Raw genomic sequence first — 11,030 nt, 5'->3', positions numbered from 1 at the left:
GACAGAAGAGCCTCTTCAAAGGTGCGCTAGACGGCCTCGTTGTGTTGAATTTCATGGATATCAGGAGAGGTCAGACGATTGTTGTGAGAATGTGCATGAAAAAGCACGTTTGATATCCAGCCACAGATGTAACTAATATACCTTTTCCACTGGTCAAAAATCTCCACTTCAACCTGCTAAAATCGGCTTTTGTGTTGACACGCAGACAATCGACCTATTCAGTGGTTCAGGTATGAGGATGTGCTGGGATAGTTTGCTGATAAACAGCTGAAGTAGATAGTTAAAGGTCGTGGATGAACAGTTTGCTTAAAGTGAGTTAAAAGTTAGCCAGAAGAAGAAAAATCGTCCGTGGCGTCAATGAAGGGGCACTGGAGTTCATCTGACAGCGCTTTGTGCTCCGCCTGACAAACGAGGCTGGATACCAGTCGTGTAGATTAACAGTGGGCTATTTTGCATTTCTCAATATCAGCATGCACTTCATATTTGTTAGCACTATTGATAAGAGCTTAATTTGTCAGCACAGTTAAGGAGACAGAAAGGGGTTGCCGGTATTGAGTGCAAAGAAATGGGTAATTAGCTGACGGCTGACTCAGGCCACTTGCAGCTTTGTGTGTCAGCGTGTGGATGGAAAAACCGATGAGGAGCGTCTCCCCGGGTGTCATAAAGCTTTGCTTTATGGCCGGTTTGTGTAGCCGCGCAGATTAAGTTCAAAGAAAGACGGCCGCTCTTTTCTCCATGCATCTTAAATCCTGTTTCTCCTTAGCTGGATGTGTAGATCAATTCTGTAGCTGCGCTGAGATATCCCTGGTGTCAGCAGCTATAGGGCAGCTTCAGGAGGGATGGGGAGGACCGGGTGTCTAAAAATACATTATTAAAGGGACAATTTCACCTCAGATTTAATGGTGCTCATAGAGCAGCATGACCGTTCCACTCAAATTACATACTTTCCTTCAGTCTGGAGTGGCTTTCTTCCACAGCATAAGCACTGAAGCCCGTAGCCCCCAGCGGGCTCCAACTGCAGCCCAGGAAGAGGCGATGCAAGAATTTGAAAGGCAGGAAAATCACAGTCAATCAGTGGCTCGACTATGAGTCATGCAAAGCGTTCTTCCCTCAGAAACTACTTCCAGCATTTATCTCAAGAGAGCAGCACAAATGCGCCGGTGTCTGGAGATGGCACGCTTCTTTTCTCTGTTTAGACACAAAGACCAATTTCAAATGGTGGAGCTGGCAGAGGACCTGCAGCCGTCTAATCTCTGACTATACGCCGCTGCAGACAGCTGCTACCAGCTGAATGATCCCCGTATTGTTCTTCTTAGCTTCAAAGTCAACGCGAAAATGAAACGGCGCGAGCAGCATGTGTTCTGTCGTGTAAAAGACATATCTGTTACTACAGACACGTCAGCGGGAGAGAAATTTGGCTGCGAGACAAACTAAACACAGAGGGATTAAAAGATAAAAGACGGTGAGCGTGCACCATTCTCTGTTCTGAGCACTAAAACTGAAGCACTTATTCACTTTTCCTCGGGATTGAAGACATAAAAAAACACATCAAACAAATATGGTTCCAAGAAGATTTCAGCAGCGTGGTAGATGTATTAATATGAATAATTTATTTTAAAAAGTCTAGAAAATATAAACAGTATCACACTGACAAAAAAATGCCCCAAAACACCCGGCACAGAACATCGGCACACTTGCATCGAAACAGTTAATCAGTATTTACAGTCATTAAGTATTTATAGTAAGAAAAAAACAAATATATTCTCATATTCGTGACATTTTCACACAGAAATTAGAGCCGCTGTGCACTGCAGAAGATTGCGCCGGTGACATTTTAATCCTTTTTTCCAAAATGCATTAGAGACACTTGGAAGGCAAGCCCTGTAATTTCTTTTTTTCCCTTCGTCTCCTCCTCCCCCTCGCTTCTTCCGTGCGTCTCACCTCCAAGAATAACACTTTTTTTGTCAGACTTCAGGTCAGATTTGCTCTTTCAAGTGTCGTCTTTTTCTCTCTGAAAACACTGAAACGATTAGAAAATGTAATCATGAAAAAAAACAAAACAAAGCATAGTAACTTAATCACATCAGGACTTTGCGTCTTAAGAGTTTTCCATCGACACAAACAGCAGTTAGGACCTTTTATTTTGGATCACACACGCTCATAAATTTGGCACTTTTAATATCTTTAGCAAAACCATTAAAAAGTGACAATACGTGATCTTAGGCATTATTCAGAACTGAGATAAACTACATTCAATTTATCAGCATCGTGACGGAGGAAAACGTCGGCATGAATAAATAAATGTAATTCAAATCGTCTATGTGACGGGTTGGAAGGTCCTGTGTTCCACCAAACTATGGGACAAGTTTCTGAGCTCGGCCGCGGAGTGGACCTGTTTGTATCCGAGCAGCGCCAGAGTGTCGTTGCACAGATTCTGCACAGTCCTCACGATGTCGAAGCCGAGACGAAGCCTCCAGCTCTCCGCCGTCGCTCTGGAGTCTCTGGTCGTGGAGTACCTGTAGTTCCACTCGGACGGAGACGACGCGTTACTGTTGGTGTTCTTTGCAATCCACATCCGCACCCTGTCCTCCATCTCCAGCCCCGCGAACCTGTAGATCTCCCCGGCCTTGTCCCTCGGGTTGAGCGCCAGGTCCTCGTACCGCACCAGCAGGTAGCGCCCCCGCAGCCACGCCGGCCTCTGCAGGCCCGTCTCTGCGGAGGCCGCCATGTCCTTGCAGGTGCTGGTGATCTGCGACAGGTCGACGTACCGCGGCTGCCGTCCTGTCGCGTTCCATATTTTCCAAGCGCGGAACTGATCCGAAAACGCCATCATGCGCGAGGCGAGGATGGCTCTGGGGTCTCTCACCAGGTGAATGATCTTCAGGTCCAGACGTGGATCTTCTGTCAGAGTGCGCAGGTCCCCCACCTCAGGGACCCGCACGGTCTTTATGGCTACGTGTCCCCTTGACAGACATGACATCGAGGCTAGCGTGAGGTTGAGGGCCCCACACTTCTTAGGACACCAGCTTTCATCAGGCGGGTCGGAGGCCGCTACGTCCCCTCCTTCTAAACACACCGGAGGGGAGCAGAGGGCGTGGCTGGAGCTCCGGCGGAAGAAGGAGCTCGTGACGTGGTCCTGCGGCTCCGGGCGGATGTAATTCTCAATGAAGTGAAGGTCGCAGGCGTACAGGTTGAGAAGGAGGTCACGGTACGCTCCCAGTAGCGCCCGGCGGTCCAGGGTGCGGCGCAGCCTGCTGCTGGAGTTGGTGAAGGCCTGCTGGACGTGATAGAGAGGCTCGTACACGTAGAAGATCTCCGGGTGCTGGTTGAGGAGCTGCCCGGTGAACGAGGAGCCGCTGCGCGTGGTGGCAAACAGCAGGATGTGCTTCCCGGGCGAGTCGACGGGCATCCAATCACACAAGGCTCTCCACCTGGAGTCTGAAGAAAGACACAGTCTCATATTACATGATGCCAACATCAGCTCCATCAGTAGCTTTGAAAAAAACACCTTATACAACCTGTTTTTCCTGTTTCCTAGCTTCTGGTGGAAGAGGAGGCACTTCACTTATTTCAGAAGAGTTATTTCAGCTCATGAGAGAGAAAGCGAGCCAGCTTTCGTCATAACTTCAAGCCAGGAGAAAGTAAACGACTGAATCAAGCCAATAAAGCTTAAATAATTCAGAGGGTAAACACGCATGAGTAAGTTGCTTGTCTGCCTGGTGGTTACCGAGGGGGTTTATGAAATGGCGGATCTCTAAATATAGCGCAAATAGCTGAAGTGTAATTACTGCTGATGAGGAGTTGATTGCAAAAGGGATGTTACTTTTGTGTACAGGAGCTCGACGGCGGTGGCGGCGGTGGCGGCGGCGGCTGCTGCAAGCTACAGCTGCGCTACGAGAGGAGTTTAATGGAGATAAATTTGAGGATAATTGTAAAGCGAATCACACATATTTCATTTCTCTGTCCTCCACACTTCTTGGGAATTCCCTAATTTAACGACCAGCCTTCCTTTTTCCTCTTGCTTCAGTCACAGTTTTGATGCAGATAGCATCTCTCTAAAACAGGTGTTACAGGTGTGTCTGTTTATTACCTCACACACGTACCTTATGGATTATTTCTGTTATATTTGCATTAACAGGAGCATTTACACAGCAGCAGCTCCACACACGCTCTGTTCTCAGTGCGAGTATGTGGGGCGACCCTGACTGGCTGTCGAGGCGTACCTCTGTGGTGTCTGGTCTGGCAGCGGTAGGCTCCTTGACAGGGTCCAGACAGCGAGTCCCTCAGGGTTCGGATGGCCGTGTACTGGACCCCCAGAGACGCACACACCAGCAGCAGCACCGTCTTCCAGGAGCACTCCATCCTGCCCCCCCCGCCGGCTCTACATCCTTCACGCTGACGCCGCGAGGAAGACACACACACACACACACACACACACACACACACACACACACACACACAGATTTCATGTTGATGCATTTTTCTCAGCTTCACACATGTGGAGCTCCGGATCATTTTTTTTTTTTCATGCCTGCAGCCCCTCCACTGACGGCCAGTGAGCAGCTCTTACTGGAGCGATGAGTGTTCTTGCTCAAGGGCACTTAAACAGTGGAGGGTAAATTATGTCCCATTAACATTTCCCATCCAGATTTCCCTCCCGTCATGAGAACGACAACCTTTTTTCACCAGCAGCCGGTTAGCTTATCTTAGCATAAGGATCAAAACGAGGAGGAAACAGGAAGACAAAACAAATGGTTCAGCTCGCTAAATATCTTGTTTACTTTTTGTTACTATACATGAAGAGAAGTGTAGAAAGTCAGCTGTAGAGGAGACATGGTGGTTTTCAGGTTCTGTCTCTTTAAGGCTCCTCCTCCCAATTCACCAGCCTCCTCTGATTGGTCAGCTCACACACGCCTGACCCAGCACCGCTAACAACAACAGAGCAGCTGTGCTAAATCAATTCTTATACGCCAAACTAGTAAATAAAATGCAAATGTGTGACATGGTGACGCAGTGTGATGTCACAAAGTCACAGAATTAAAGGCGGGTCCACGGACGAGGCGTTTCAGGAGCAGTGTTTTGTGTGGGAGAGAGGAGCTTCTGTTTAACTCTCAAGACCTTTTTACATGACAGTACATGAATAAAACACTGAGGGAAAGGACAAAAAAGCATTTAGTTTAGCTGTTTCCGCTTGTTTCTGCCAAGCTAAGCTAATGGGCGGCGGGTTTCGCTTCATATTAGCAAGGAAGCAATTTATAGTATTTATCAAACCGTTTCACTAAAAGCACATATTTGCAGCGTTTCTTAGAAAATACAGATTGGAGAAAAGGCTGCTCTCTCTCTCTCTTTAAAAAGGGCAAACAGACAGCACCTCTTAGCATCTCTAAACACTTTAAAGAAACAGTTTTAAAGGTTTCTCCCTAAAAGATCCACAGAGTTGTTCTGCAGAAAAACACGACCCCAAGGTCAGACGTTCACTGGGAAAATTGTAGCGGTAATGTTCCCATCCACAATAGCCCCACTATTCAGGATACCGTGCACACAGTTGCGTAATTGCATTTCGTTTTTTTGCTTTTCCTCTCTTCTGGGTAATTAAGCCTCTAAGCACAGCAGAGAGCTACACACTCAGATAAATATAGCCGTCTGCACATCGGCTGGATGAGTGGAGAAGTTTCCTTTATACACTTGCGAGTTCTTTGCCACTGGGCCTGAAAGAGCAAAAAGGGAGATGCGATTTTCCAAATGGATTTTTTCGAGAGCAAAAAAAAGGTGCTGCCATCCATTTTTGTCCACATGCACTAAACTGATGGTAGGTAATCACAGGAGATCTCTGGGCGCAAACCGTCTCCATCACTCAAAGTGGCCTCACTGAGGCAATCATCATCAGAAACCACAGGTAAATATACATCATATTACTGACAAAAATAAATACAGCCTTCCTGTTTGCTTCCTCGGCCTGTTTCCCTGTCGCTCGGTCTCTCTCCAGTCTGCCTCTTGTTCATTAATGATGTTTATGTGTCCCTGGCAGACTCGTGTCCTCAGGAACGCATCACACTGAGCTCGGATCGGCTTTTGATGTTCCATTAATCACAAACAGCGCAAAACCAAAGACATTTACTCTGTGGGTGAGGGTGGGGGGGGGGGGGGGAGAAATCGAGCTGACATCATGAGGCAGTCTGTTTGAATATGGCTTAAAAACAGCGATCGCAGAATGAACTCATCAGGGGGAAGAAAGTTTTATTTTCTTGGAGTCGCACCCGGGAACTGTTTGTTTCTTGTTTCACAGCGACTTTAAAGCAGCTTGTCCTGTTTTTTTTTGTGTGCTCGTTGAAGGACAGGAGAGTCGGATGAAAAGGCAGAGATGTATAAGCACGAATGACTGCAGATAATGAGAAGCTTTTGACCGAGCTCCTTCTCGTCTCTGACACTTAAGAAAATGTCAATTTGACAGTCCTGCCATCCGTACCCTGCATGTGCTGCACAGCTGGCTGACCGAGGCGCATTCCTCAGCGACAGGTTTTGTTTTGGTGATCAGGGCTCAGAGCCTCTGTGCTACACTCCCAGCTGCCCTCTGGAGAATGAAGACAGATGCTTCAATGGATTAAAGCAATTTGATTTGCAAGTCCTCCTTTTTTTTTCTCCGTGACTTATAACTCCTCCCGCGCTCACACCAGGAATAATAGACACTCTGTCAACAGCTGGAAGGGGACTGCGAGCTTCAGACGGTCTCCGCCTTTGTGTCCCTCGTACAATAACGGTGCTTACAGGGGATAAAAGCCTCGGGGACGGGATCAGCCAAAGATTACACTGTGTGGCGCACGCTCCTCTGGCAGGTTTGAGTTGTAAATTCAGTGAGCAGCGCAGGCGTCGCTGCTGCCAAGATAACAGCTAGCTGCAAAAGTGTTGGGAGATAATAACATTTGTGCACGGTGCAGGAGAGGCAATTGCCTCGGTGCAAAAATAAAGGCAACAAATGAGGTTAGGAGTTAGTGATGAGGTTGGGACTGAGGGATTTGGGATGCAAGTGATTGAGGGATGTGACAGTGCCAAAGATTTTTCTATTAAGGCACCTCGGTGTGTTCACAGACCCTCTGAGTGAGGCTGTTTATTGGCAGAGCCCGGTGATCAATCCTGGAAAACACAAGAGTTGAGCAGCAGTAGCAAAACACCGGGAGGAGCTTCCAGTCTCTGGTTTGTCTTTATCGCTCTGCTCTCCATCTAACCCCCCCTCTCTAAACCAACACCACACACACACTCAGAAAGCCACAGGCGGAGAGGAGAGCAGAGTAGAGCGCAGAGGAGCTAATCTGACCCCGGGCTAAGAGTTCCTGCGATACGAGAGAGGATGAATCTCGTCCTACATGATTCCTCCAGCCGCACAAACAACACGGAGCAGGAGCACCGACACTGGAGGGAGGACGGCTGGAAGATGAAAAGGTCAACTCCTCATCTGATCTCGTCCAATTTATTCCTCTAATGGGATGCTGAGCGCAGGTGGTCGATTCAGAAAGAGAGGAAGGAAGGAGGGAAGGAAGAGCAGCGCCGGAGTAACTGAACCGAGAGAATAATGTAAAGTTTGGTAACGATGACGCTGAAGGATGGACGATGAGATCAGCTGCGTCTGAGCTCAAGTGATTATGTAATTCAAACTCAGAATGACATGAGGGAATATTGTTTACAAAACTGAATAAACAAGCTGTTCCTCAGAGGAGAGCTGGAACGGTGGCAGGGTCCGCCACATGTAAACAAAGTAAAAACAGTATAAAATTGAGTTCAGTTTGTGAAAAATCAAGTCAATGAAGATCTTTCTCTTCTGATTATACAATTTCTTCCCCAAAAACTACATACTGCACCTTTAATCTACATGAAATTTGGATCTTAAAACAAAAGAATGAATAAATGAAACAGTTTAAGTTGAGTTTTAATAACTGTTGGACGAATAAAATAAGCATATGACGCCACATGAAGCTCATGTGGAGCGTGACAGTGAACCACACACACTGCCTGTAAAGTGAGACCACATCACTTAACTCACCACTGACGCACTTTAAAGTCAATCACTGACACATCCACTGATCATCCTGCCTCATCTGCTCACTTCCACGTCTGTTGTCACTGCGCGTAAAATGCGCAAAAGACAGAAAAAAGAAAAAAAACAGAAGAAGAAGAAATGATGCCTTACCATCAACGCGCTCGATCAGATAGGATTCCTCCAGCCGGTCCGGTCCTCTCCGCTGCATTTGTAAAAAAAAAAGTGTGTGTATATGTGTGTGTGTAGGAGAGAGAGAGAGAGAGTGTGTGAGTGTGAGAGAGAGAGAGAGAGACGGAGGATGGATGGATCGAGCGCGAACCCGAACCCGAGGTGGATTCAGAGGTGGAGATGCGCCATGGATGGAGAGCTGCGAGATGCTGAGTGAGGAGGAGGAGGCATGTCTCAGCCCTCCGGAGACCACACAGGCTGCTGGAGCTCAGTCTCTAGATTGGATGCAAGATTGCCTCGTGCGCTATACGCTGTAGATGCCGTCGGGTACGTTTCATTACGTCTTTGTGCAGCTTTGACAGGCGGGTTAACGCGACCTGCATCACCGTCCAACTTAAAACAATTGGACCCCTATGCTCGCCATCCTTACTTTAATTACTCCGGTTTTTTTTCCTCAGCAGCTCCAGTCAGGCATCAACAACCACCTCAGCATCAGCACCATGAGCATCACAGTGTCACTGTCACAAACACACACACACCTCTCCCATGAGATTACAGTGGCACAATGACCTCTATTTTTCCTCATTCCAGTGAGGATGACTGCTATCATCAGATGTGTGTGCACCCCCCCCCCCCTGCCTCCACACTCCCCGGTGTGAAGGGATGGGTGCCATCTCATTGCCCCCAGGGGGGTTACTGTGGGGTCAGATTTGGCCGGTGACAGCTCCATTACTCCAGGGAATGGAGGAGGAGGAGGAGGAGGAGGGGAGTCGATTCTGTTTTGCGGTCTGTCAGATTTATCTCCTGCTGTGGCAGAGACACTGTGTGTCTTCTAACGTGAGAGATAATGTTGGTGATGTCTGCTGCTGCAGCTCGGCTTTCTGCTGTTGCAGGAGCATCAAGTTGTTTTAACTTCTCTGCCCTCATGTGTTCAAACCTTTTCCAGGCAGCACAAGCGAGGACACCGAAGCAAAAAAAAAAGATCTCAGAAATGGGAACAGGAGAGGCTGGAAGTCCTACCTACGCACGTACAGAACAAGCTTTTTTTCTCTGGTGATCCGCAGCTCGTACTCTACAAGTGCACACAAAAGGACGGCGAGCTGCCAAGAAACGACTGGTGAGTGATACAAGAGTGTCCTGTCCTCCGCACCTCTCCGCGCTGATCCCTCGCTCGCTCTGCCTGCCTACAGCATCGACTCTCCCGGCACCGAGCAGCCGAACGCCCCCGCACACCTTCTTGGTGAGATTTTTGGAAAAAAAAAAACAGGCGATGAAGAAAAAAAAGTAGAATTTTTTTACTGTGAGCTGAAAAAAAACCCTGAATCCTCCACGGGCCTCCATGTTTAGCTGTACCCACACTCGCTCCTCAACCACGCACACATGCAAAGAGCACAAAGTCAGATGTGGATTAGAGCTTCGGAGCTGCCTTTCATATTTTTCTTCTCCAGAACCAGCCCGGCTCTTAACAGATGCCTCACCAATCTGCACTCTTTCTTCCCCCATATCTCTATGATCCACTCTATATCTGATCTTTAACATGACAGCAGTCTTTCATCAGAAAGTGGATGGAAATGCTCAGCTGAAATCTCTCTCTACTGTTTCGGGATAACCTTTTTCTCCTTAGCTCGCTGACTTGATTTTTTTTCTGGGCTTGCTCGGCAACTTTCCGCACCTTCCACTTTCTTTTTAAAGACGCGATCCGTCTGTCAGATTATCTGTCAGTGAGCTCGTCACAGGGGAAAGCAGGTTTCACAAAAGTTATCTAAGGGAGGAATGTTGCCTGTGGAGAAAAGCTAGTGTTTTTTTAATACACTCGCTCTCATTTTGAGGGAGTGAAGAAGAAAAAAGCAGCCCCCCTTTTATTCAGCCCTCCCTCGCAGTAAGTGCAATAAGCAGGTGAAAAAGAAATCTCATTTCACCCACTAGTATGCCAGCGGAGACGGCTAAATCTAATCCAGCAAACAACCAGCGCCGGGCTCACCAGCACACTTTCTCTATTTATTACTGGGGATGTGCAGCGGCAACGTCGGAGAAGAACTCCCCCCAAAGTTATTTGTGGTGTTGACACCATCCAAAACACACTTATTTCATTTAAAGGAAGTCATTTTGGGAAATAAGTTCATTCACTTTAAGCTGGTTAGCTTAATTTGGCAGGAAACAAGGGGAAACAGCGAGCCTGGCTCTGTCAGAAGGTAACTAAATCTACTTAGAGAGACTTCAGACTCGTGTCTGCACTTTTATAAAATAGATTTTTTAATTTGGAAAACAAATCTAGTGGACATCGAAGTTATGTGCCAAATCTTTCTTGAGCGTGAGCATCAGTTTCGTGGAAGCTCTGCTTGTTACATGGCAGCAAAAGCAAAAAAGTGAAATGCTGTTTTCTTTTCACTTGGATGTTAACATGGATTAAACAAATGATATATAACTTACGTTAAAGAATAAGTTCATCATCACCTCTTCATAACCTCGTGCTGATGGAAAGTTTCTGGAGCTTCACAGCAAAACAGTGTTGCAGCGTTCCTCCGACACAGCTGAAGTAGCTGGGGACTCGTTATAAACTGTAAATAAAAAAACAAAGAAAACCTAATCCAAGTCTCCAGAAGCCCGAGGACCCCAAATTAATTTGATTAGACGTTATTTACACACTTCTTAAAGCCAAAAGCTTCACTGCAGCTGCTAGGCTAAAAGCTAAAATCCATGATGTGGGACCAGAGCGGCTCAGGCAACGTTGTTTCAGCACCATAAGGTGGTTTTATTTAAAAGTGTTACAATATTACACGTGGAAAGACAAACTATTTACAAAAACAAAATACATACGTTGGCAAACTTA

General features: G+C 47.1%; 1 protein-coding gene across 2 annotated transcripts; it reads right to left on the bottom strand.

Moving 5' to 3' along the window:
* Window positions 1-1,587: 1,587 nt before the first annotated feature.
* Window positions 1,588-8,513, bottom strand: LOC311264054 (carbohydrate sulfotransferase 1). Of its 2 annotated transcripts, none has more exons than XM_084364588.1 (3): window positions 8,183-8,513; window positions 4,224-4,395; window positions 1,588-3,438 (listed from the first exon to the last, which is right to left on the bottom strand). In XM_084364588.1, exons 1-3 carry the CDS (start codon window positions 8,183-8,185, stop codon window positions 2,318-2,320), a joined length of 1,296 nt encoding a protein of 431 aa, XP_084220714.1. In that variant the 5' UTR covers window positions 8,186-8,513; the 3' UTR covers window positions 1,588-2,317. The 2 variants fall into 2 exon arrangements, with proteins under 2 accessions (XP_084220714.1, XP_084220715.1); XM_084364589.1 differs by lacking the exon at window positions 8,183-8,513 and adding an exon at window positions 8,036-8,116.
* Window positions 8,514-11,030: the final 2,517 nt, after the last annotated feature.

This window comes from Pagrus pagrus (assembly GCF_965226575.1).
Source record: "Pagrus pagrus genome assembly, chromosome: 10".
Lineage (NCBI taxonomy): Eukaryota > Metazoa > Chordata > Actinopteri > Spariformes > Sparidae > Pagrus > Pagrus pagrus.
The sequence above is the reverse complement of the archived record's forward strand: the minus strand, read 5'-3'. Positions and strand labels throughout refer to the sequence as shown.

Coding starts and splice junctions, on each gene's coding strand:
- LOC311264054 (XM_084364588.1), bottom strand. Junction 3,439..4,223: donor CCAGACCAGACACCACAGAG/GTACGCCTCGAC, acceptor GTCTTTCTTCAG/ACTCCAGGTGGAGAGCCTTG.